The 26,418-nt window shown below is 36.4% G+C and overlaps 3 protein-coding genes across 10 annotated transcripts; all 3 read left to right on the forward strand.

Annotated features, from left to right (window-relative positions):
* Positions 1 to 1,902: 1,902 nt before the first annotated feature.
* Positions 1,903 to 10,688, forward strand: LOC145559009 (putative disease resistance protein RGA1). 8 transcript variants are annotated; one of them, XM_081620402.1, is made up of 8 exons: positions 1,903 to 6,590; positions 6,715 to 6,794; positions 6,924 to 6,997; positions 7,558 to 8,355; positions 8,956 to 9,023; positions 9,130 to 9,188; positions 9,748 to 9,855; positions 10,027 to 10,688. In XM_081620402.1, the coding sequence occupies exon 1, from the start codon at positions 2,357 to 2,359 to the stop codon at positions 4,433 to 4,435; it is 2,079 nt and encodes a 692-aa protein (XP_081476528.1). In that variant the 5' UTR covers positions 1,903 to 2,356; the 3' UTR covers positions 4,436 to 6,590; positions 6,715 to 6,794; positions 6,924 to 6,997; positions 7,558 to 8,355; positions 8,956 to 9,023; positions 9,130 to 9,188; positions 9,748 to 9,855; positions 10,027 to 10,688. The 8 variants fall into 8 exon arrangements, with proteins under 8 accessions (XP_081476528.1, XP_081476530.1, XP_081476532.1 ...); XM_081620404.1 differs by having other exon boundaries at positions 8,094 to 8,355; XM_081620406.1 differs by having other exon boundaries at positions 8,101 to 8,355.
* A 5,744-nt stretch (positions 10,689 to 16,432) lies between these two features.
* On the forward strand, positions 16,433 to 22,863 carry LOC145558079 (putative disease resistance protein At1g50180). The gene is made up of 8 exons (XM_081619229.1): positions 16,433 to 17,140; positions 17,202 to 17,587; positions 17,700 to 19,255; positions 19,378 to 19,427; positions 20,970 to 21,061; positions 21,142 to 21,214; positions 21,321 to 21,513; positions 22,499 to 22,863. Exons 1-3 carry the CDS (start codon positions 16,433 to 16,435, stop codon positions 18,640 to 18,642), a joined length of 2,037 nt encoding a protein of 678 aa, XP_081475355.1. The 3' UTR covers positions 18,643 to 19,255; positions 19,378 to 19,427; positions 20,970 to 21,061; positions 21,142 to 21,214; positions 21,321 to 21,513; positions 22,499 to 22,863.
* Positions 22,864 to 23,937: 1,074 nt separating this feature from the next.
* Positions 23,938 to 26,407, forward strand: LOC145559014 (uncharacterized). The gene is made up of 3 exons (XM_081620411.1): positions 23,938 to 24,191; positions 24,771 to 24,893; positions 25,138 to 26,407. The coding sequence occupies exon 3, from the start codon at positions 25,309 to 25,311 to the stop codon at positions 26,071 to 26,073; it is 765 nt and encodes a 254-aa protein (XP_081476537.1). The 5' UTR covers positions 23,938 to 24,191; positions 24,771 to 24,893; positions 25,138 to 25,308; the 3' UTR covers positions 26,074 to 26,407.
* Positions 26,408 to 26,418: the final 11 nt, after the last annotated feature.

Here is a 26,418-nt window from a genome sequence, read left to right on the forward strand (position 1 = left end):
CCCTTAAGTCCTTAAAGTGTATACTCCATAAAATTTTTTTATCTTTTATATTGTTTGAGATTGTTGAAATAACTTTGTATATGCATTTTCCACATCTCAATGTTCCTTATAGATTCCTAATTATTGTTGTTGATCTGTTGTATTGGATACAATTCAATTTTGTTAATCCTAACTCTACAATTGAAGCTCCCATTCTATGTAACTTAGGCCGTTTAAAGGAATAATGAAATCTTGCCATAATTAATTTGAAAATGTATTACAAAATCACGTGTAAATCATTTATTTATACTTTGTAAATTAGGGGTGGTATTTTATAATTTTTTTTTAAAAAATGGGTGGTTAATTCAACATAGGGTACATTTAGGGGTGGTTATTTACAAAAAAATCCTACTTATAAATTTAAATTATATATTAATTTTTTATACATTTAAGACTTCCAAAAATAATGGTTATCGAAAGTAATTTACACGAAATATACAAAGTAACATATTCCTCTAATAATAGACAAACAAAGATAAATTCTGTTTGAAAATTTAATAAGTTTAATAAGCTTAGCAAATGCATTCCAAAAAATAATGGTTATCGAAAGTAATTTACCATAATAACCTTCGAGTTCAATTGATTCAAGTCAAATTGAATCACACCATAAGGTATGAAATATGAACTACTCGTACCTATAAGTCCATCAAACTCAAAAAAACTCAAAAACCACTTTAGACTTCTTTCCAAATTTCTACAGCAAGGCACACTCAAAAACCATCAAACTCTAATAAGTCAAGTCAAACATGCAAATGTGAAGTCAATCATTCAACTTTGGCTATAATTTAGTATGCTCGAAACACAGATGTTATCGTGGTCTTCATCTACTCTTTAATTTTTTGGGGGGATTGTTCGTCTACTTTGTCAAGGCCGCAGATAATGCATTCCGCTAAAAGGTTACTCGTATTACTTTCTTTGATTTTCATTGAAATTTTGTGCCATGTCTTCAAATTTGGAGTTACAAATAGTAAGGGTTCATATAAAAATTGGGGATTTTTCATAGAGTAAAATAATCATCAAAATTGATCCTAAATGACAATAATAAAGTTCATATTGTAATAATCTATCATCGTAAATCATATTATTGTTTGGTTATAATGACTAATTTTTCATCAATTATAAAATCCAAACATAGATAGTTTATAGATGGAATTGTTGAGTGTTGCCAAATTTTATAATTTTCTGTCACAGGACACTGAGGTGCTCTGTGATTGACTGATTGGTGAGGTTTGCATTGCATATAATGTTGGGATAGACATCCTGATCTAGACATTAAATTGAATAATCTGGAACTAGCAGTGCTAGTCCTGTAAAACATTATCCTTTCATCAAGTAATAGATTTTCCTAGATGTATATTACTTGGCTACAATTGATTCTTGCCACATCCTTTTTGTCTCTCGTTTTTTATGGTCCAATTTCTTGTTCACTGACCTGGTGTTTTCAATGTGACTCAGGTAGGGCTGCATCCAGTTATCGGTATATGCAACAAGTATGGTGTGAGTTGATGCTAATCTTGGACCAGTTACTTGGAGCGTCGCTTACCCTCCACAGGTATAATGAATAATATCAACGTCATTGTCTGCTGGGCCTCAACTCTCAAGTCAAGTAAACCAAGGAAAATAAGGGTTAGTTACTTGTGGTTCTCATCTCTAGTGAATACAACTTGTACAAATAAGACAATGTGGTTACATTCCGCAATTATTCATATCACAATCACATTCACATTCATTGCAAATTGAAAGAGTAAACTAATGAGAATTATAATTTGAGTTCATACCCAGGAAAATGGACTATTAATCCTACCCCCTGGGCGTATTATGTCATTTTAAAATACTTATTTGGTTCATAAAAAGGAAAATTATAATTTATCATTAAAATTTTAAACCTTCATATGGTCTAAGGTGTAATTTTAATATACTCATGGTTTAATTAACCCTTTTGTTTTATTCCATGTTTAATTTTAGTATATATGCAAAACAAAAAGAAAATAAATACAAAGTAGTGTGTTATAGACCTTATAGTTATACTTTGTCCATGTTAATTTTATAATTTTTGTAAAAATTTAATGTATTAAAACTCTAGTGCATGGCACGGAACATAATAAATACTCCGTAGTTGACTAATTCAAAGATAGTAATTTCTCACGAAAGATTCTAGTCTACTGTACATCTCCAGATTTGAATTGGAAAAAAATCCAAAAAATTCTTTGCTATAAAGCTGTCTACTGAATAATCCTAAACACACACACACAAAAAACTCACTCCTCTGCATTCCCTAAAAAAAAAAAAAAAACATTAACCCACAAGAGAAAGAGAGATGGATGTTTCAGGGGTTCTTAGTTTGGTGCAATTCGTCATTGAAAAACTGGGTTCTCCTATTTGGGCCCACATTGAAGCTTTGTTGGGATTGGAATCTGAGCTTGACAAACTCAGACAAACCATGTCAACTATTGAGGCTGTGCTCCTTGATGTTGAAGTTGAAGAGCGGCTGCACCAAGCTTATCGCACCTATGTCGAGCGTAACAAGCTCCAGAGGCTTAAGGAGGCTCTTTACCGAGCCGATGACTTGTTCGATGAGATTACCACTCTTGCTCATCTCAACAAGCTCATGCCTTGTAATAACAACAAGGTGTGTAATGAGGTATGCCTTTTCTTCTCATGCTCTAATCAGTTTCGTTCTGCTTTCACTTGGTCTCAAGAGATGAAAAAGATATCGGAGATGTTGGATGATATTGTCAAAGATCATCGATATGATATTGGCTCTAGACACCCTGCTGGTTTCGATGCGGCTAAGCAGATGAGAATTAACAGGGAAACTCATTCCTTTGTGTGCGAGGATGATGTGATGATTGGGAGGGAGGATGACAAGCGGAAAGTGATAGATATGTTACTCAACACTACTGTTGAGCAGCAGGATGGTTTTGTTGTCAGCATAGTTGGGATTGGAGGCTTGGGGAAAACTACTCTGGCCCGTCAGGTTTATAATGATGAGATGATTGTGGAGAAATTCCTTCGGAAGTTGTGGGTTTGTGTATCCGATGATTTTAATGTCAAAGCTCTAGTTGGTCAAATCCTTGCAGCTGTAAATTCAGAAATCAAGCAAGATAAGCTGAATTTGGACCAGCTCCAGATGAAACTTCGGCAAGAAATGGACGGGAAGAAGTATTTTCTTGTTTTAGATGACGTATGGAATGAGGAACCCAGTAAGTGGCATGAGTTGAGAAAGGTATTGATTAGAGGTGATGAAAGGGTCAGCAGAATATTAGTGACAACTCGCTCCAAAAATGTAGCTGATGTTGTTGAAAGTCGTTGGACACATGAATTGAAAGGTCTCTCAGATGATGAATCTTTGATTTTGTTTAACAAAATGGCACTTAAACCGGAGGAACATCCAGTGAAGCAACAATTAGTTGATATTGGAAAAGAGATAGTTCGAAAGTGTGCAAATGTTCCACTTTCCATAAGGGTGGTCGGAAGTCTTCTTCGAGGTCAGGATGAAAGTAAGTGGGAGAATTTGAAAAATACTGACTTGGCAAACATTGTACAAGATGAGAGCAATGGCATAATAACTTTGTTGAAGATCAGTTACAATTATCTCCCGTTCCATTTGAAGAGCTGCTTCAGTTACTGTGCAGTATTCCCAAAGGATTACAACATTATCAAGGAGGATTTGATTTGTCTTTGGATGGCTCAAGGCTTTATTATTTCGTCAGATGGAGAGAGTTTTGAAGATGTTGGTGAGGAGTATTTCAAGCAGTTACTGCAAAGGTGCTTTTTCCAAGATGTAAAACGAGCTAAACATACTGAAGAAATTGTATCATGCAAGATGCATGATCTGATTCATGATCTTGCCAAAGAAGTAGCAGGGACAGACATATTGTCGTGCACCTATCGTCCAAGATGTTTTAACGAGAAAACTCGCCATGTATACATGGATGGAAGTACCCCTGAAGATGTTGTTGGTAAGTTGAGCAGTATGCAAAGGATGCGTACATTTCTATGTACACAGGTTCGTTATTCTTCTTTAAAACCATTTGTGGGGGGTTTATCAAACGTAAAATATTTAAGGGTATTACGTTTGAACGATTTTTTTGGATTGAAAAAGTTGCCGAGTGGGATAGGTGAATTGGTGCATCTAAGGTATCTTGACCTGTCATATAATATAGGTCTATGTGTATTGCCCTCATCCATTACCAATCTTTATAACTTGCAAACATTAAAGTTGCGTAAGTGTTGGGATCTAAAAAGGCTGCCAAGGGAGTTGGGGAAATTAGTTAATCTTAGGCACCTTGATATTTATGGTTGCTATAGTTTGCAAGAGGTGTTTCTCTTCTTGAGAAACAAGAGGTGTTTCTCTAGTGGCAAATGTGTAATAAAAATGCCTAGGGAATTGTAAACAAATGGTTTTTAAAGCTGAATAAATGCTGATTGTGAGTTCCATTGAAGCAAGTCACGTGGGTACTGAAGACAATGTTAGACGGTAACGTTAGCGGCGTTCCATTGTAATGTAGCTTTGTCTTCACCTCCACCAACAACAAACACCTCCACGGACAACAAACACCTCCACCATCACCTCCCTCTTTCGTCCCCACCAACACCATCATCTTCCTCTTTCGTCTACACCTTCGTCTACACCGGGGACAACCACCATCATCGGCGGCAAACATAGGCGGCTTCGCCGCCAAAATCAAACGAAAAAACCCAATAAGAAATGGTAAAATTTATGGCATGGTCAACCCCAAAGGGTAAGGGTGACCGTCCTCCATTGAAGCTGTCATCGAGCTTGAATTCCTCCATTGAAGCTGTCATCAAGTTCGAATTCCTCCTTTTAAACTCAATTTCCTCCATTGAAGCTTATTCCTACTGTTAGCCATTCTTTTAATTGATCGAAACCACTGATTGGTCTCCCGCTTTTGACGATTTATCGCCGGAGGTGGGAACTAGATTTTGCCCATTCTGGGTACTACTGAGTACTGACGACACTCACGACAGAGGTGAATTGCAAAGGGGGTAAATTGAACAAGAGGGTAACGTTAGGTTCACTCCGTCAACAAGTAATTCCAAATTTACCCTCATGAGAAACACTTCTTGTTTATCAAGAAGAGAAACTTGGAATTACCCCTATAGTTTAACACATATGCTTCCAGGGACGAATAGCTTGACCTTTCTGCTGACAATGTTTGTAGTGAGAGATGATGATGAATTGGTATTCTTTCCATCCCTTGAAAAGCTGAAGCTTGAAAACATGGCAAAGTTGGAGGGATGGTGGAAGCCATCATCATCAGAATCAGGGGAGAGTGATCGGATACCAGAAGCACCACTGCTTTCTGAGCTTTATGTATCTAATTGTCCAAATTTGACAACATTGTTTGTGGGCTCATCAATGAATAGCAAAAGTTGTCTTCCAAATCTTGTTGAAATTGAAATTCAGAAGTGTGAAAGGTTGAAGCATCTTCCATTAATGAGTAAACTGCGTTATTTGAAAGTCCTTAAATTAGAAGATCTGGGTGGACTGGAGTATATGGAGAGTAGTAGTAATAATATTAGTGGAGCAAATGATGATGAGTTGTTTATGTTTCCATCCCTTGAAAAGGTGAAGCTTACGAAACTGCCAAAGTTGAAGGGATGGTGGAAGTCATCATCAGTATCAGAATCAGAGGAGAGTGAGACACCGCAAGCACCAAAACTTTCTCATCTTTATATAGGAGGATGTCCAGAATTGACAACTTTTCCTTTATATCCGGGACTGCAACAATTGTACTTAGAAGATTTTAATGAAGCGCTGGGCCCACTTATAAGGGAGACTACTCAGCAAAAGGAGGAAGAACGACATGGAAGATTGAGGGAAGTTAAGATAGATAACTCGGCATATCTTAATTCTCTACCCATCCGATCTTTCCACCATCTTTCGAATCTCCATATTTATGACAAGAAAATGGAGGAATTGAAAACAGGAGAGGTGGGGGAGGTGTTCCGAAGCGGCCGCCTGTCCTCTCTTCGCTCCCTTGTAATTATTAGTTGCCATAATTTGAAAAGTATATCAGGACGAGGAGTGTGGGACCATTTAACTGCCCTGGAGAGTCTATCATTGAGTTTTCTTGATGAGTTGGAATTGGAGGATGAAGATGATGTCATCAACAACAAAAGCACAGAAGAAGGATGCATTCATAATAATAATGAAGAAAGTGACGCTGGAGAGATGCCATGGAGATACCTTGCTTCCACTCTCCGTTCCTTGACATTACGGGAACTACCAAAGGTGGTGAAGCTGCCAAAGGGGATTGGATGCTTATCATCTCTCCATTCCCTTCATATTGAGGATTGTTATAATTTGAAAAGCCTAACACCATCAATAGGCGGCTTATCATCTCTCCAATCCCTTGAAATTAAGTGGTGTCCAAAATTGAAAAGAATGCCAGAAGAGATGCGCCACCTCACCTCCTTAACCAAACTTTTTATAAGGGGATGCAGCCTAGAGTTAACGAAGGAATGCAACAACAAGACTGGCGCTAACTGGTCCAATATCCAACATATCCCCAACATTGACCTGTGTAAGAACAAAAGAATAGGGTTTGTTATTGTCTTTTCAATTGAGAATCTGCAACAATTTTGAACGCTGCCTGCTTAACCTTTTTTTTTTTTTAATTTTTTTATTATTATTATTATTTGTTTCAGATTTTTGAAATCATGGCAACAAGAATTCTTTCAGTCAATAACATATACAGCTCGACTGATAAAAGGTACGGAGTAACTAGGTATGAAAGATAATATAGGGGTTATTATTATTATTGTCGTCCTTTCACTTTTAATTTTGCGACATTTGTGAAGAATGGATTGCTTGCTTGCTTATCATCTTTCTAACACCTTTTTCATATTTGCTTCAGATATCTACTAAAATCAGCGCCCGAAAGAATTCAGTTACTCAATGTTCGTTTATATATAACTCGACTGATCAAAGGTAATAATGTCTACCCATATTATTCAAACTTGGATTTCAATTTTTGGGTTTGTAGCATATGATGCCTTGTCAATTATCATGTTAGTACTACAATTTTAGTAGTTTTGATCACGCATACACGAAAAGTTTCATTGTTTTCACTGTTGACTATTGTAATTAATAAAACCATTTTTTCATGATTAATCTGATTTTTTGAGAGAAGTGATATATTGTATAGATGTAGACCCTTGTACATAAAACTAAGTAGATGATTAGATTGAATTAGAATATATCTTAAAATTCAGACTATATTAGATCAGATTTCTTATGGTCAAATATTTGAAGTTCCAGATATATTGATTAAAAATTATGAGAATCAGATATTTTAGTAACACACTTTTAAGACATTTAGCAGTTTCTTATGGATTTCAATATAATGAAGCTTATGTTGGCTGGTTACCAGAATACTGGTTAGTGGTTATATTATATGTGTGGGCTTTGGCTGTCTAGTTTAATTTCACCATATATAGGTGTTTGTGTATATACTTCGTACGTGTTTATTTCAGATTTTGTGCAAACAGAATACCAATGAAGCAAGGGGGGATACACAATACCTCATGCTTTTTAATATTGGCATGAGATTTCTTTTGGCATTATCTATCTTGACAACACACAACCCTTAATACTAACTCCTTGATGAAAAGTACAAGTTGCTAATTGCTGCTGTAAGTATACTCTGATTTAATTCATAAGTAGAATCAATAGTATTGTTATTTAAAATTTTTAATTTATACCTTTGGAAAATTGGCATGCTTTGTTTTTAATGATGGTCAGCCATCTTTTTCTATGTGATGATCACATCCTATTGTAATTTAACAAGGTTGATAATTAATATGTATATCACTACTGATTTTGCTAGATGATGCATATTCCTACTGATGATATCTGCCATATTTTCTAGTTTGATTTAGTTCATAAGTGTGCATTGAAATTAAATGTTCTGGTCCGGTCCTATGGCTCAGCCCATGGAACTTTAACACATAGTTATTTTGTTCAACCTAAAAAGTAGGTTCTGGTGCTGCTTGCTTCATATTTCTTACTATCATGATTTTTCTAGCTGACAGGATTCATATACTGTAGAATAGGAGTTTTGCCGAACTTTCTACTAAACCAGGATTGTGCTTATATTGCAATCAAAGAGTAGCTTAAATGAGATGAGAGCATAACAAGGGAAGGATGATTCTTGGATTCCAGTCACTGGGATCTCCAGTTTGTGAGATTTGATGCTGCTAGATTTAGCACTGCAGCTCTATCATTGATCCACTTATCTAGTATCTATTTCATATGGGCGAAAAGGTTTCAGAGCAGGGAAGGAAAAGGTAACTATCTGCACTATGAAGTAATTGAGTTGAAGCTATATTTTACTGTTTCTGCATTATGCAGTGTGTGAATTTTGTATTTTCACATCAATTTATAGTAAAAGGTAATGGCCTTCATGATTGCCATTTTGCTAGTAAATTTCTTGTTACTCAGTTGTAAAACTTTGACAAAGTTTCTTGCATCTATTTGTTCTTCCATCAGTGTTATATAAAGCATTTTAGGCCTTGTCATTTAGCTATGAATGTCATTCTTTTATAGCTCATTTATTGAATTGTTAGGAAGATAAATGAGTCTAGAGGCCAGTGTTGATGGGTTCCCAAAAGAAGGTCTAAAGCTGAAAATCAGGATTCATAACTGAAGACATGCATTTATTTTGAAAAGTTCATCATTCCATGACAAGTAGTTTGTTCCTGTTTCATTTGTACTTTCCTTTTTAGTTCTGAATCTGTTAGGTATTCAAATTAAATTAAACATTTGAAATTGTGTTAAACCAATTGAAAATTTGTCAATATATATGTACTGGTAAACTATGTAACATGTTTATTGTTTCTTCCTACTGTGTAAGCACTATGCGATTGATACAGCTTGCTCTAATATAGGTGAATCTGAGAATATTGGTTAGCTGATGAAGATTTCCTGAAGAAATAGCCACTTAATCAAGCTTCAGGTTCTCATTGTTCTATAAGATGCTTTTATCTGGGTCATTCTTGTACACAGTTACCTTCATAAACACTATAATTCCCAGTTTTGATTTAGTCTCTGTCTTAAAACAGGAGAGTCTGGCTTTTTAAAGGGGAAGAGTTGCTTGTAACACTAGAGGGCACAGCATGAGGTAATATAATTTTCTTTCAACCATCGTTAATCAAGGATCCTTAAGGTTGATGGAGTCAATTGTAATTCAAAAAATGCTTAAAAGTTCTAGTAATTCAATTATGCATATAATTTCATGATTACAAGACTGACAATATGGACAATCTACTACACTCTAGTTCAACTTATGTTGTTGAAAGTTGTATTTATTTGGTCTTTTGCAATTGCTAGTCTACTATTAGTGTCTCAGACCAAACATGGCTGCAGCAAAGTTTTTATTTTTCTGTGGTCATCCTGGCAAGCTTTGAATGAGGTGAATAATTGTGTTTGGAAAATAACTAATGATGCAAATATGCTATGATGTCCACTTGAGAGTTCTGATCTTAAGAGTAAGAGGAAATCCATCATATTTACTACGTACAATTTATCATTCTATCAGATTGTGCTATTACAAGGACTAGGGAAACCAACTTGCTTTATTTACAACCTTGTCAAAGAACTTGTTTATGATATGCTCATATGCTTCTAATAGCTGTACTGTAATTTTTTTTATTTTTTTTTTCCAAATACTTGTCATGCAGAAAGATTATCTCTTGATGAGTTTGAATTGAAGGAGACTGAATATAATACTCCAGAATCCAGAAGTTAGCTTCGTTCAAGTATATTTAGCAAGGACTCATTTCTGAATGGTATACCAATTCTCTTTTTCGTCGTGTTCAGCAATTTTATAGCTTTTGCTTTATCTTCCAGATAATATTTGAAGTTTAATCAATGTGATTCTGGACTAAATTTTCTCTGTGGTGTCATGTCAAAACTTGTTGTAAATTGACTGAATGTTTTTTGTTTGTTTATCCTTACAGTTATCAATCAGAAGGGCTATGAATTTAGCAATATAAGTTTCTTGATTCTCATCTTGGTGTTTTGCGAGATGTTTTCTGATACCAGCTGGTAACGGAGAATGAAGTTAATTTAAGGACTTACAATGCTGCTTTGAAGAACTGATTATCGGAAACTCACTGCATAGCCAATCTGAAATTAGGCTCAACATCTTTTCTTTTACTTATTAGCAAGGTGTGAAAAGTTCCTTGGTGAAGGAATGCATTCGTTGGATGCTCTGGTTCCAGAAATCACATGTGGCTACATACACCTAGGAAATGGTTCAACATGAAAACGTGCTCTATCAGATCAAGTGATTACTCTTGCTATATTTGGAAGGCTACAAATTACATGATTTCCTGTCAAAAATCTCATTTATTGTGCTAGAAGTATTAGAATAAAAGTCAAATGTATAATGTTCAAAAAGGTTGACTAAAAAAATCTTGAAATAGTTGATGAAAATAGTTGACAAATGATGTTTCATGGGAAAACCCAACAAAATTAATGTTTATAGATATACCGGGATTGTCTTAAGGGTGTTTGAGGAGAACCCTACCTAGTAGGTGGCTCTTCCTCCCTTGAGCTCTAGAGTTGTAAATTCATATTTGGTAATATAATGGTTCTTAATCTATTCTTTGCAAAGTAATCTATGTTCGATATATTTTCTCTTCAACTGTGTCCAAATTCCAAAATGTTTTTATGTCTAGACTTCAGATGATGACAGGCACCAATATTAGAATGAAGTAAGTTAGAGACCCAAATGAATTGACGCAATACGCCAATAACTAGTTATTCAATTGAATGAGAGGTAGACAAGACTTTGCTGTTTGATCAAAGCTATGTATACATCTTGAAAGGGAACAAAAAAAGAATGACATGATATTACTTACAAAAACATCATAGAGCTACAGGCTTTGTTGCTGTCATATTGGAAGGCAAGGATTTTACTCATATAATTTTCTGTTACTGCGACAGACTTGAGAGCATTAGAGGAGAACCCTGCCTAGTAGTAGGTGGCTCTTCTTCCCTTAAGTCCTTGAATTGTACACTCCAAAAAAAAAAAATCTTATTTTTAAATTGTTTGAGATTGTTGAAATTACTTTGTGTATGCATTTTCCACTTAAGGCTATTTCATGAAATGCCACTGAGCAATTTAAAAATAAATAAATTATCAATATTGAGCCTAAATGGCATTAATTAAGTTCATATTGTAGTAATCTATTATCGCGAATCATATTATTGTTTGGTTAAAATGACTAATTAGTTTAAAGATGGAATTGTTGACTGTTGCCATATTTTTCTAATTTCTGTCACAGGACACTAATTAGTTTATAGATCATCTGCAATTCTTGTTCGATTGCCTGCAAGTTATCTTTGACATTGGCCTGTTATTTCTGTCAAACTCCATTACTGCTTATTTATAGCCGGAGATCTTGATTTGTGTAAGTTTCTTTCCTACTATTAATACTTATATTAGACAAAAACTTAAATTCTTAAATATAACCAGTGATCAAATGTTATTACTATATGCCTTCTCTTCTGTCATTTACATTTGCTTGGTTCTGATTTTACGATATGAATCGCAATTAAAAACATCGAGGTGAAATCTGATGATTAACCAAAGATGACCATGACTTTGGCTCAAGCTTGAGGCAAAGTCACATGAATAAGATTTAATCATTATTGAGAAAAAAATGCTCTCATGCTCTCATTAGTGATTTAATTTGATTTTTAAAGCTATGTGTCCTGTCTTAAACAAGGGAGTATGGTGAACTACTGAACTGTGTGTTAGAATGTTTCCAGAGGATTATTTATATTTGGTTAACAAGTACTCATATTAGAATTTGTTAGATTCGTCGTGATATATTTATTTTTAAAACATCAGCTCTTTAAAATTTTTGTTTACTGGTAATTAAAGATATCAATAGTTAGTTAAAGTTGTGCAAACGTGATTAAAACAATGTGTCAACTAAAAAGAATCGTAGGAAATATTAATTACTATGCTTGCTTTACTTCAAAGGAGATCTTCATGAAACATGAATATATACTTTGCTCAACTCCCCTGGATTATAAAATTAAGTAGATCTTTTTATTTTATTTATTTATTTTTTTTTTTCACTTTACTAGTTTTTACATGGCCTACTAACTACCAATCCAAGTTTACAAGTTTACAATTACTTTTGTGGTCTCTTTAGCATATCATGAAATAAACACATGTGTCCAAAAAATAAATAAAAAATAGAAGCATCTTGCCTTTTTTTTTTTCACTTTACAAGTTTACATGGCCTACCATACTTTCAATCCAAGTTTACAAGTTTACATTTATAATTTCTCGATTTCGTCCTTTTGGAATTGCGGATACCGATAGGGCCTCGCGCTTACCGGGTTGCTCCCTTCCCTCATCACGATGGCATGCTCGTGCCCCCTTCGTGGAGGCAGCCCCTTAGGGGTAGTAAAGACCCCCTCGAATTGTCCAATGACCTCCTCCATCCACGGCGGAACAACATTCCCAGAAGCCTCACCATCTTCTTTTCGCGGCTGCACCTCCACCTGATTAACCTCCACCCACAAACCTCCTCCCTCATGCTGCAGCACTCTCATCATAGCCCTCAAGGATACCTTAGAGCGCTCTAGAGCTGGGTTGCCCACCAGAGTCACCATCTTCTCACCCACCTGGAAGCTCATAATGTGGGTCTTCCAATTGTGGGTGACGGAACCAAGCTTCTGCAGCCACTCAATGCCCAAAATCAGGTCGGCGCTTCCCAACCTTAGCGGTAGGAAATTGTCGACCACCACGAACCCACCCTTGAGCACCACTCTCACCCCTGCGCACCTTCCCCTGCCCGTTATCACGTCTCCGCTTCCAAGAGAAACCTCAAACTCGCGATTCCCACTTAACGGAATTCCCACCTCGACCACCAACACTTCAGAAATGAAGTTGTGGGTGGCGCCGGGATCCACCAATATTACCACCGATTTAGGGCCAACCCTTCCCTCCAATTTCATAGTTCTAGGGCTCGAAATTCCTACCAAAGAGCTTAAGGAAGCTCCGGCAGCCACCTCGTCCTCGCTGGAGTCGGCTTCCGACGGTCTGGACGGCTCGGCCCCGGCTTCTTCCCCTTCTCCGAGCAAGAGTACACTTAACTCCTTGTTTTTACAGCGGTGTCCCACGCTCCAGCGCTCGTCACACCTAAAACAAAGGCCTTTAGCCTTGCGTTCCTGGTGTTCGAAGTCGGAGAGTCGCCATCTGGCTGTCGATGATGCGGTGGTCCTAGGCCCGTTGACCGACGCCTGTGAATCGGTGGGTGCCTTTGGCCACCCCTTAAAGGAGGAAGCTTGCTGTGTCGGGGTTCCAAACGTATGCACTAGCCCAGATCCGATTAACGGTCTGGATCCAGTCGACCCAGATCCGCTTGCTACGGTTTTACCCGATCCAAAAAATACGGATGCCTTCTTTGACTTGCTCACCAAGTTCCTTTCTTCGACCCGGCCCGCGATTTCCATGGCCTGCTCCAAATTGAACGGGTTCATTATTCGAACATCCGCTTTAATCTCGTCCTTCAGCCCATTTATGAAGTGGCCCATCATGATGGTCTCAGGTATATCCTCCAACGGCGCCGAAAGTTCGATGAAACGCTTGCGATATTCAAGCACCGTACTCTCCTGGCTCACCGCCAACCATTGTTCGTGAAGGCTGCTGGCGTGAGTCGGTCGGAATTGGCGCAAAACCCTTGCCTTCAGGCTCTCCCAACTCGGAATCAGCCGCCGTCTATTTTCCCACTGGAACCACCTTAGAGCATCTCCTTCAATGGCCGACACCGCGGCTTGCAGCTTTTGCTCCTCCGTGAGACGGTAGTGCGTGATATACTTCTCCCCTTTAAGGATCCATCCATCGGGATCCGTTCCCTCGAAGAGGGGCATATCTAGCTTTCTCGGCTTCCAGTGTTGGTCACCCCCGCCGTTCTGGTGGTTGCGGTTTCCTTGGCCCTGGCCTAACCCTTGTTCGTGGTTTCTCTGATTCACCAAGTTTCGTAACTCCTCAAAAAATTGGGCTTGGTTAGTGGCATTTGCAGCCGTCTGAGCCTCCTGCTGCTGCCTTAACAACTCGAACTGATTATCGAGCTTAAGGCTGGCTTCTCTCAGTGAGTTCTTAAGTGTTTCCTCCTGCGTTTTCATCGCCGCCTCCACGGCTTCCAACCGTGCCTGAACTCCGGCCATTTGCTCGTCCAGATTATCACACCTCTGAGTTGTGGATGTCACCATGTTACTCCTCTCTTTTTAGTTTTTTTTTTTTTTTTTTTTTTTTTTTTTGAAAACAGAGTATGCAGTGGTGGTGGTTTCCCAGCACCGGCAGGCGCAGAACCGCCGCTCTGATACCACTTGTAACACCCTAATAGATATTTACTGGTATGAAATAAAGAAAAAGCAATAAAAATCAGTTCTTGGGGAAAAGTTGGCAGATCTTTTGATTAACCGAAGTGAAATAGCAAAATAGGGGTAGCTTGAGGCTACTAATCTCTGATTTTAGCACCTTTAGGGTACCAATCTCTAGGTCTAATGATTACAATGAACTTGCCTACTCGCCAATCCTATCCTCCCTTTGATTATATACACATATCCTGACAAAAGAAAGAACAAGACAAAAGTTGTTGTTGATGTGGTAGCTGTCATGAATTCTCACTGATTTGGTGGTAATTATCCTTACTGTCACATTCCTTGGCAGCCCTCATTCTTTGACAGAGCGACTATAACATTTCTTAGATGACCCTTCTTCCTTCTCACATAAGTCACCAGGCCACGATCCTTAGGAAGCAGAGCATTTGTTACATTTTCCATAATACCTCTTCCATTTATTATATTTTTGAAGACACAAAGTTTCATATATGGTTACATTGGCTTGATCGTTAGGCTGAGATTACTTGGCCAATGGTTACTCGGTCAATGGATAAGGGGTACTTGGTCAAGGGGCTTCCAAAAATTAAATTATCTTTTTTGGCAAATTGTCACTTTAATTTGTGTCATTTAATTTTGGTATTGTCTAAGTGATAATTTACTTCTACTACCTCCGATTTTTTTTAGTTGCAATTTTGGGGTATTATTTGAGAGATTTAAAATATTCCAAAGTTACAATTAAAAAAAAAATCGGAGGTAGTATTTTTTTATTATTTTGGTTCTTAATTTAATTTAAGCATATTTATTAATTTGCATTTCAAATATGAAGAAATATCTAATTTGGTATGATTCCTTTTTCAGTTTTCACTAATACGAGTATTTAGGTTTTTACAATATTATCTTACAAGTATATAGATCTTGAATTTTTTTTATTTTTTATTTTTTATTTTTTTTTTATACGGGCTTGCATTTTAATTTTTTAATATATAATTTTTCTAAAGATTGAAATATTATAACTGTTATATTGCATAGGAAAATAGGCAAAAAAAAAAAAAGTAAATGTGACAAATAATATATATTTCCTCCTTTTCTTTTAATATTACACCATAAAAGTTGGACACAAATTTTTTGGTAATTAGAAAAAGGAAGAGAGAGAAAGGTAAATGTACAAAATTGTCCATGTGATTGTTAACATAATCTAAAGATTAAAGTGTTAAAAGGTAAGGTATATAGGGTATTTGTAGTGTAAATACTCCCTCCGTTTTTATTTTTTTATATGCATCACTTTGACAATTGCACTATTCACATACCATGGTTGACTTAATTTTTTCACCTCTAAAAAATGAATAAATGTCATTATATTATCATTAGATTTGTCATAATTTCTAGTTTCATAATATAATTTTGTTACGATTTTTACTAATACACAATTAAAAATATTTATAGTCAAAGTAGTGTCTCGGCAAATGTGCCGAACAAACTGATGCATATAAAAAAAACCAGAAAGAGTACATGCATTTGTTTTCCTAAAATGGATATAGTGCAATATTTGTGAAATTTCCTTAAAAGACAAGTAGTGCAATATTTAAAAAACGGAGGAAGTATAAAAAATATAAGAACAGTTGTAGACATTATTTAGAAAAGAAAAAAGAAAGGTATATTTAATGATAACAAAAATCAAGCAAAACATTATTCTTTGAAAAAAGAAGAAAAAAAAGTATCCAAGACTACAAAATGTTGAGTGAGCAATATAATTATAAAAAGCATATTCCATGTCCTACATTCTACTTTAACGTTTTTGAAATTCAAGAAACTCCCTCTGCCTTATATATACACTTCTTATATCCCTTACATTTACACACAATATACATTACAATACTATTGAAAAAAAATAAAAACTCACTACTTCATAATAAACAAAAAAAGAAAGTTGAAATCCACAAAAAAATAAAAAAAAATTAAAAAAAATAAAAATAAAAGAGAGAGAGAGAGAGAGAAATGAATGTGTCAGGAGGCCTGTCGTTGGTGCAATCTGTCGTTGAGAAACTGGCTTCTCCTATTTGGACCGAGATTGTTTCTGTGTTGGGTGTGAACTCCCAGCTTGGCAAACTGAAGAAAACCATGTCCACCGTCGAGGATGTTCTCCTCGATGCTGAAGAACGAGAGCGGATGCACCATGGTCGTATTCGTAGCCAGCATGTTGAACATGGCATGCTTGAAAGGCTTAAGGAAGCTCTTTACCAAGCTGATGACTTGTTTGATGAGGTTTCCATTCTTGCTCATCACAAGAACCTCATGCCTGGCAACAAGTTGAGAAAAGAGGTATGCCTTTTCTTCTCTCGTTTTAATCAGCTTCGTTTTGCTTGCACTTGGTCTCGTGAGATCAAAGATATAAGGGAAAGATTGGATGATATTATCAACGATTATCATAACTTCCCTGGTGACCGACCAGCTGTTCTTGTGGACAGACGGGGAGGAAATAACCCTAGGGAAACTCACTCTTATGTGAGCCCGGAGAATGATGTGATTATTGGGAGAGATGAAGATAAGAGGATTGTGATTGGTATGTTATTAGACAACACTAATGTGAAGGAGAATGTTTCTGTTGTCAGCGTTGTTGGGATTGGAGGGTTGGGGAAAACTACTCTTGCCCAACTTGTCTATAACGATGACAAGATTCAGAAAGAGTTTCCTTTGAGGATGTGGGTTTGTGTATTTCAATGTCAATGCGCTTGCTGGTAAAATCCTTGAAGCTGCAACCAACCAGGTTAATCAAAGTGATGGCCTGGACCAGCTTCAGAAGAAGCTTAGAGATGTACTTAATAGGAACAAGTATCTGCTTGTTCTGGATGATGTTTGGACTGAGAATTATGAGGAATGGGAGAGATTGAAAACTTTGTTTGGAGGTGGGAAGGGTAACAGAATTTTGGTGACTACCCGCTCTAAAAAGGCAGCAGTTGTCGTGGGAAGCTGTAGGACACATGAGTTGAAGGGTCTCTCAGACGATGACTCTTGGGATTTGTTTCGGAGGATGACATATCCAGTGCAGCCACAGTTAGCTGATATTGGAAGAGAGATTGTAGGGAAGTGCGCCAACGTACCACTTGCCATAAGGGTGATTGGACGTCTTCTTCAAGGTCAGGGCAAAAGTAGGTGGGAGAATTTGAAAAATACGGATTACTTTTCAAACATGGTGCAAGAGGAGAACATTGGCATAATACCTGTGTTGAAGATCAGTTACTATGATCTTCCGTTTCATTTGAAGAATTGCTTCAGTTATTCTGCAGAAGCTCACAGGGTTTGTAGTGAGTGGAAAAGGCAATGGGAAGTATAAGGGGTCAGCTAGTGTTGGCGAGCTTGGAAATTTGAAAAATTTTACCAGTCATAGTGACATTCTGGACATATCAGTTCAAGCAGGTCTGAGAGACAATACAGTAGAAGCAAGGGAAAGGGGATTTCTGGTTGAAAGTCAAAAATTAAGGAAAATCAGGTATTGTTGGAAGTTTGATGAAGGTGATGATGCCAACTTATTGCTGCAAAGTTTACAGCCCCACTCTAATCTTAGAAGGTTAGAGTTGTGGTGGTATCCAGGAGTGAGGCTCCCAACCTGGATGATGAATCTCAATACTTGTCTCCCAAATCTTGTTGAATTACAATTTCGAAAGTGTACAAGGTTGGAGCGTCTTCCATTGATGAGTCAATTGCGTTATTTGAAGGTCCTTATATTAGAAGATTTGCATGAGGTGGTGTACATGGAGAGTAGTAGTAATACTAGTGGAGACGATGATGAGTTGGTATTCTTTCCATCCCTTGAAAAGCTGAAGCTTAAAAACATGCCAAAGTTGAAGGGATGGTGGAAGCCGGAGTCAAAGTCGGGGAAGTGTGAGACACCAAAAGCAGCAGCAATGCTTTCTCATCTTGGTATACAAGATTGTCCAAGTTTGACAACTTTTCCCTTGTGTCCGGAACTGCAAGAATTGGTGTTGCTCTGTTTTAATGAAGCGTTGGGCCCAATTATGAGTGAGACTACTCATGCTTTGTCTTCATCCTCTAGTTATACTAATGCGCTGAAGAACAAACAGCAAGAGGAAGGACAAGGACAAGGAAGATTGAGGAAAGTGGAGCGTATTGATAACGTGGGATATCTAAATTCTCTACCCGTACAATCTTTCTGTTATCTTTCTCATCTCGAGATTTACCAAGACTAGAAAACAGAGAGATTGAGAATAGGAGAGGTGGGGGAGGTGTTCAGAAGCGGTCGCCTGTCCTCTCTTTGCTCCCTTCACATTTACAATTGCAATAAACTGAAGAGTATTTCAGGACGAGGATTATGGGAGCGTTTCAATGCCCTCGAGACTCTAGCCTTGGGATACCTTGATGAGTTAGATTTGGAGGATGAAAATGATGTCAGCAACAGCAGCAGCGAAAGTACAGTAGAAGAATGCATTAATGAAGGAAGTGATGCAGAGATGCCATGGAGATACCTTGCTCCCACACTTCGTTCCTTGGAATTATCTTATCTCCCAAAGGTAGTGAAGCTGCCAAACGGGATAGGTTGCTTATCATCTCTCCAATACCTGAGTATTATGTTATGCTTCAATCTGGAAAGCCTACCACCATCAATAGGCGGCTTATTGTCTCTCCAATCCCTTCTAATTTTGGATTGCAATAAATTGAAATCAATGCCAGAAGAGATGCGCCACCTCACCTCCTTAACTGAACTTTTTATAAGGGGATGTAGCCCAGAGTTAAGGAATGAATGCAAGAACAAGAATAGTGTTAACTGGTCCAACATCAAACATATCCCTCACAAACATATAGGTATGAAAGAAAAAATAGGGGTTATTAATTATTCTCTCTTCACTTATATTTTTCAACTATTTTAAAGAATGAATGGTCTTCTTATCATCCCTCTAACATCTTCTTTTTGGAATTTGCTTCAGAGTAATAAAATCAGCACCGGAAGAATTCTGTCTAACTCAAATACTCGAAGGTAATGATTCATAGTACTCCACTACTCCATTATTACTCCATCAGTAGTTTTGGCCATGAAGACTCAAAAAGTTTCATTGTGTTTACTGTTTGACTATTATAATTGAATCTAGAAATTTTTACATAGTTTTTCTGATAAATCTTCTGGGAATTTATAAATTTTAGGCTATGAACATAACTGATGCAATAAACAGCTACATACTCTGACACTCTGTATCTAATTACTGCAAGTCCTGTTCAACAATTATTTCTTCTGATTTGCTTTAATTGCAATGTGATATGAATTCTTGAATTATATTAATATTCTTTAATTAAAATGCACTTAAGGTATACCTGTAAGGTTGTATCACTTGAAGTATATATGATGTTTAAGATTCTCACTATGATTAGGCAGTAACAGCTGCACCATGCATACAAATTAAAGTTAGCTAGCTAATAAGGATTCAATGACTTCTTCTGAGTTCAGTGAGTTGGGTCATTCTTGTACAAAGATACATGTTGAATATTCCAGCAAAGTTCACAGTTTTGTCTAAATAGGGGATTCTGCCTTTTTGTAAAGGGGAACTGCATGAAACTTTTAAGGTTCAACGTCATCAACAAAAGAGGGGAAGCAAGAGGTGACATAAATTTCTTTCGAGTTTTTAATCAATTAAGGAATTTTTACATAGTAGCATAGATAATTCCAACTTAAATGTTTTGTGCAAATACTTTTTAGTTCCTCTTTTATTAGGAGGTAAACAACAGACAAAATAGAGAGCCATTAAGTTAACTGCCTGTTGCGCTCAACATATATATTTGCTAGCTCTTAATGGTCTGTTGTACAGTTGTACTTGTAATTGCTATCAGTGTCCCTGACTTAAGATGGCTGTAAGTTGCGACTTTCTCAAGCCTCCTCTTGCTTCTTCAAATTTGATGTTTATCCAAGGACCAAGGGCAGGGGATCTTTGTTGTCTGAATGTCGAAGCATGAATGTACAATAAGAAGGCTGTGTTTGTGGCAATATGGCCACTGTGATGATCAAGATTTTATGGCAATTGTTGTCTTGATTGGAAGGCAAGCAGTTGTACAATTTTCTGTAACTAAATCTATGATTGAAAAGTCAATTGAATCAATTATCTTTTCACTTATATTTAATTGCAATAATTTTGAAGCCTTCATAGGTTGCTTATCACCTCTCTAATTCGGAGTGCCTTATTTGAATTTGAAATTGCTTCAGATTATTATAATCAACACCGGAAGAAGAAGATTTTAGTCAGAGGTATGTACTGCTGTTTGCATTATATAATTAGTAAACTAATCTAGATATTAGCAATTTTGGTCATCATTTTCTCACTTAATCTTCTGGGAGATCCAATAAACATTGACATCTTTGGATTCATATCTTTGAGAAATCAGCTAATCTTGTGTATTATGTAAAAATCAACCTCTTCTTTTTTTTTTTTTATTTCTGAAGATACAAAGTATTACTCGTATTCAAAATGAGCATTATATACCGTGTTGAACTAATTGAACTTAAGGTTAAGCTATGCCTTATACCATGCAGCTGCTCAAAAATAGGTGAATATAGTCCGTTAGCCAATGAGGTTTTCTTGAAGAAGGGCCAGTTATTAGAGCTCCAGGTTCAATGTTCTCTAGGTAGGTCATACTCGTACAAAGTTACCTTCTGAATATTCCTATAAATTTCCAAGTTTAATTTAGCATCTGTTTTCAAACAGAGGAATCTGGGTTTAGAGCAGTATGTAACTTCTAAAGGCGATTCAACCTGATCACAAGAAAAGGCAGCTAGAGGTAAATAGTTTCCTTTCAAGTTTTCAATACTTAATCAATTCTCTTATTTGTTTTCAGCAAACTTTAGCTTTTAAAAGTACTTTACGTAATACTTTGTGAATTTCAGGAAGTGGAGTATATAAGGAGTACTAATATAGCATTAATAGCAATGTTAGTGTAGAGGCTACCATGGCAAGGAATGTGTGAGCATCAGAATGCCGTGAAGAGCCTACAATAGGCAAAGTTAACTTCGTTGAAGCTCGCTGCAACTCCCTGCATGATCTCCTCCTCCATCGTTCTTATTGCTAATAGGCAACCTGGTAAGACCATTATATTTTGGATGTTATGTTATACTTAAAAAGTTTTGAATTTAGTTGGTCTAGTACTTGGCTACAAATTTTGTCATGCTACATGAATTATCATTTATGTCTACCTACAAATGTCAACGTGCCTAAGTGGAATTCTGCTCATATGTTTCTTGTACTCCTCTTTGTTGTTTCAGTTCTAAGATTTGATGAAAGTATTAATTTTGTTATGTTTAACCAATGTAGAAACTCCATAAGGAAGTTAATTCTCCTTGGAAGTGATAATAAAGCAAACTTTTTTTTTGAAATTTATTAGCTGTACGATCATCTCTTATATTTTAAGTTGGAGTGGAATATACTGTCTAAATTGTGGGATGCCCAAACTATATATTTACGAGTATTCATTTATGTGATAAATGCTTTTTTTTTAACCTATACTCATGGACAAAAAATAAGACATAAGAGAATCCTAATTTATGAAGGAAAAAAAAAAACTTGAAACCCAATTTAGGTAATCCTATATTTTTCTTTTCATATTTACGTTTTTTATCTATTTTTTTTAAAAAAATTTATTAATTATATTGAGTGAAATCATTTAAGAAGCATACATAATAAATTGCTAATGGATATGTGAAAAAAATTGCTACATAGTGCATAAAGCATATTTGAAATACTCTCACCGAAATTTTTTGCAATTATTATAAAGACGATGTGCATAAATGTCACCAATTACTGAATGTTATACCAATTCTCTTTTTCATGTTCAGCATTTTTAGCATTTGCTTTATCTTACAGATAGTACGCTATATCTGAAGTCAATTATCAATGTAATTCTGGACTATATGTTCTCTGTGGTGCAATAACATGGAGTTGTAATTTGACTGAATGTTTTTTGTTTGTTTTTCCTTACAGTTATCAATAAGAAGCTAAGGGCTGTGAATTTAGCATTAGAAGTTCTTGTGGTTCTCATCTTGTTTCGGGTTTTATTTCCTGATACCAGCTGGTACTGGAGAATGTTTTTAATGTGAGGACATCAATGCTGCTTTGATGAACTGATTATCGGAAAGATTCTTTGGTGAAGGTCTGCATTTGTTGGATGCTCTGGTTCCAGAAATTACACATGGCTACATACATCCAGGAAGTGGTTTAACAAGAAAACGTGCTCTATCAGATCAAGTGATATACAAGTATATTGCAGCAGCTACAGGCTTAGTTATATTGGGAACCTGGTTGGCTGGTTGCTGTCATATTGGAAGGCAATGAGTTTACTCGTATAATTTTCTGTTAATGCGATAGACTTGAGAACATTAGAGGAGAACCCTGCCTAGTAGACTAGTAGTAGGTGCTCTTCTTCCCTTTAGCCCTTGAATTGTATACTCCATATAAATTTCTGGTCTGTTAAATTGTTTGAGATTGTTGAAATAACTTTGTAGATACATTTTCTACATCTCAATGTTCCTAATAGATTCCTAATTATTGGTGCTGACCTTGTTGTTGGATTTAATTTACCATATTTTTCGTCAAAAAAATAAAATAATTTACCATATTAACTTTAGAGTTCATTTAGTTCAATATAAGTCAAAATCAAATTACATAATTGGATACAAGTTGATTTTGTTGATCCTAACTCTACTTCTGAAGCTCCCATTGTATGTAACTTAGGCCCTTTAACGGAAAATGAAATCTCGTCTAATTAATTTGAAAATGTATGACAAAATATGTGTCAATCATTTATTAATAATACTATGTTATTCACTTATAACTTTAGATTATAACTCTTTAGACTTCAAAAAATAATGATTTGGTTATCCAAAGATATTTACACGAAATATGTAAAGTAACATCTTCCTCTAATAACATACAAACATTGATAAATTTTGAATAAGTTCAGCAAAAGCATTCCAAAAATAATAATTATCGAAAATAATTTACCATATATATAAACCTTCAAGTTTAATGATAAATCACACTACGAGTATGAAATATGAACTTCCTAATATTCCTCCCAATCAATTTACTCTTGAAATATCAAGCTAAGTTTAGTCTATTGGAAAAGATTGCACCTTCCAACCTTGAGATTAGGGGTTCAATCCCCACTAGAGGCACTTTGAAGGTGGGGATTCCTTACCCTTCCCCCCTCACTCTCAAAATGTCTAACCCACAAATATCGTACTAAAAAAACCGTGAGGGTTGATGTTTGGTCAGGGTCCTTCTTTTTACTGAAAGTAGAAAGAAAAAAAAAATATAATACTCCGTAATAAAATAAAATTTTACTCTTGAAATACGGAGTAGATATCAATCCCCTGAGTTGTGAGACTTGTGACTAAACAACAACAAAAATGAGATAATCTGGTCAAGACAAGTCAAACTTATCTGTAATGAGACTATAATAAGCCAATTAGTGGTTGTAATACCCTTATCAATGAATTAATACAAATCTCTCTCTTTCTCTCTCAAAAACTCCTCTCCTTATATCTCTGGTTATTGGTTATCAATCTCGAGGATTTCTTCTTCTTTCTGGTTTTCCTCTGAGCTGACCAATCCGATTCTCATCCATTCACTTGAATTGAGTCAGGTAGTAATTGTGACTGTCCTCTGGAAGCAGGGTGCATCAAAATGTTAATGGTGGTCTTCATCTACTCTTTATTTTTTTTGGGGGAGTGTTCGTCTACTTTGTTCGCAGATATTTAAAGGTTATTACTTTCTATGTTTTCATTGAAAATTTCTGCTATGTCTTCAAATTTGGAGTTTTAAATAGTTAGGGTTCATATTAAAATTGGGGATTTTCATAAAGTGAATTAATTATCAAAATTGATCCTAAATGATAATAATGAAGTTCATATAGTAATAATCTATAATGGCAAATCATATTATTATTTGGTTATAATGACTAATTTTTCATCAATTATAAAATCCAAACATAGATAGTTTAAAGATGGAATTGTTGAGTGTTGCCAAATTTTATAATTTTCTGTCACTGGACACTGAGGTGCTCTGTGATTGACTGATTGGTGAGGTTTGCATTGCATATAATGTTGGGATGGACATCCTGATCTAGAAATTAAATAGAATAATCTGGAACTAGCAGTGCTAATCTAGTATAGTCCTTCATAACATTATCCTTTCAATAAGTAATAGGTTGAATATAGATGTTAAAGATTTGCCTAGATGTATATTTTTTGCTAATTGGCTATGCTGCTATACTTGATTATTGTTTCCAACGGTCCAATTTGTTGTTCACTGACTTAGTTTTTTCGATGTGACTTGGGTAGGGCTGCATCCATATTGTGCTTGATGAAACTAGACGCAATACATACAATTCCTACTCCCTAACTTGCGGACAGGAACCATCAGTATTGACAACCTTCGATAAAGAGAGAAAGCAGCTAATTGCTGTAAGTTTTTTAGGCTTTGTGAAATTCATGTATCCTGTGAGTGTTGATCTCACCCTATATGGCTATATATCTTGATGACGTGCACTAGAATATTAGATTTTTCTGTCTTTCATCCTCTGTGGTCCGATTAATGGTATATGCATGAAAAAAATGCAATATCCTTGAATTGCTGTTAGTCCCAAATTGAAAGTTTGGACGCTTCTTTCTTCTGTTCTCTGACTTTGTTTTTTTCTATGTTTCTCAGGTGGGGCTTCATACAGAGTATGGTTATGCGAGAAGTTTGGCACGGTTTGCTGCTAAAATTGGACCTGTTGCGTGGAAAGTCGCTTCAAAGAAGATTGAGAGATGCTTACCTGCAACTGTCAAGTTTGGCCCAGGATGGGTAGGAGAAAATGAAGCTCCTGCAGAAAGGCCGATGCAGCAACAGTCACCTGCTTCTGTTGGTCAACAAAACCCACCATCCTCGTTGCCTGCACCTACAGATACAACTTCTACTCCTACTCAAGGTGTAGCAGATTCAAGTGGTGATGGATCAGCGCAAAAGCCACAAGGAGACCAATTGTCTGAGATGCATAAAGTGTGTAATAAATCAAACTTAAACGAGGAGTCTAGCAAAGCCCTTTCTCCTCCAGCTGTTGGCAATGATGCTACTCCAGTTACTTCTTCCAAAGTGTCCAGCACTGGTGCTGAGCCCAACTTGATCGCACCTGAAGCTAGTGCAAGTTCACCATCGACTACAATGGTCAGCATATTAAATAATGGCACTGGTTCCAGGAAACCCGGAAATCCACACCCCATTAATCAAACTTCAACTTTGCAATCCCGTATTAACGGGGTTAATGGTAGTTATGGGCTTAATTTTGCAGCCCAGATGGGGAAAATGATTGGGGCAGCAAGGCCTGCAATGTTCAATCTTCAGTCCAATGCATCAATTGTGACTGTGTCCAGAACTGAGACACAGAGTCCTCGGCCTCAGACCATTGATAATAATGGTTTTGGAGAAGCTAAGTTGTTGGAAAACTCTAGTACAATAAAACCTATTGAAGGTTTACCGAACGTGGGGTCCAATCCAAAAGTCGGTTCCACTCCGCCTGACTTGAATGTTGGATTTCAGTCGCCAAAATCTCCAGTTTCTGGGAAGGCTGATTCAGTGCAGCCAGATTTGGCATTGCAGCTCTAGTCTTCAGGTAATTTTTCCCCTTTCATTACTTTAACGCCGGTGAACGGGTTTCAGATTGTTGCACCCAATGAGTAGAGTAGAGAGAGCGAGTGTCTCTCCTCTTTATGGGGCGATTGAGTTGAAGCCGTATCTAACTGTATTCTTAGTTGAGTAGTTCGTGTACAGATTTGCGTATGGAAATTCTTAGGTTAGCAAGTGATGAGGCCTCATGTAACATTAATTGGAAGCTGTGTTGTAGACTAGAATTTATTTATGTGCAAGATCATATAAATGTCATACATAAAAATTGTTGCTCAAATTGATAATAACATAGTTGAGTTTGTTAAGTCTTGAATATGTGTCTTC

The sequence above is a fragment of the Chenopodium album genome, chromosome 9, assembly GCF_948465745.1.
Source record: "Chenopodium album chromosome 9, dcCheAlbu1.1, whole genome shotgun sequence".
Lineage (NCBI taxonomy): Eukaryota > Viridiplantae > Streptophyta > Magnoliopsida > Caryophyllales > Amaranthaceae > Chenopodium > Chenopodium album.

Coding starts and splice junctions, on each gene's coding strand:
- LOC145559009 (XM_081620402.1), top strand. CDS start 2,357: ATGGATGTTTCAGGGGTTCTTAGTTTGGTGCAATTCGTCATTGAAAAA.
- LOC145558079 (XM_081619229.1), top strand. CDS start 16,433: ATGAATGTGTCAGGAGGCCTGTCGTTGGTGCAATCTGTCGTTGAGAAA. Junction 17,141..17,201: donor AGTTTCCTTTGAGGATGTGG/GTTTGTGTATTT, acceptor GCAACCAACCAG/GTTAATCAAAGTGATGGCCT. Junction 17,588..17,699: donor CAAGGTCAGGGCAAAAGTAG/GTGGGAGAATTT, acceptor TTTCATTTGAAG/AATTGCTTCAGTTATTCTGC.
- LOC145559014 (XM_081620411.1), top strand. CDS start 25,309: ATGCAGCAACAGTCACCTGCTTCTGTTGGTCAACAAAACCCACCATCC.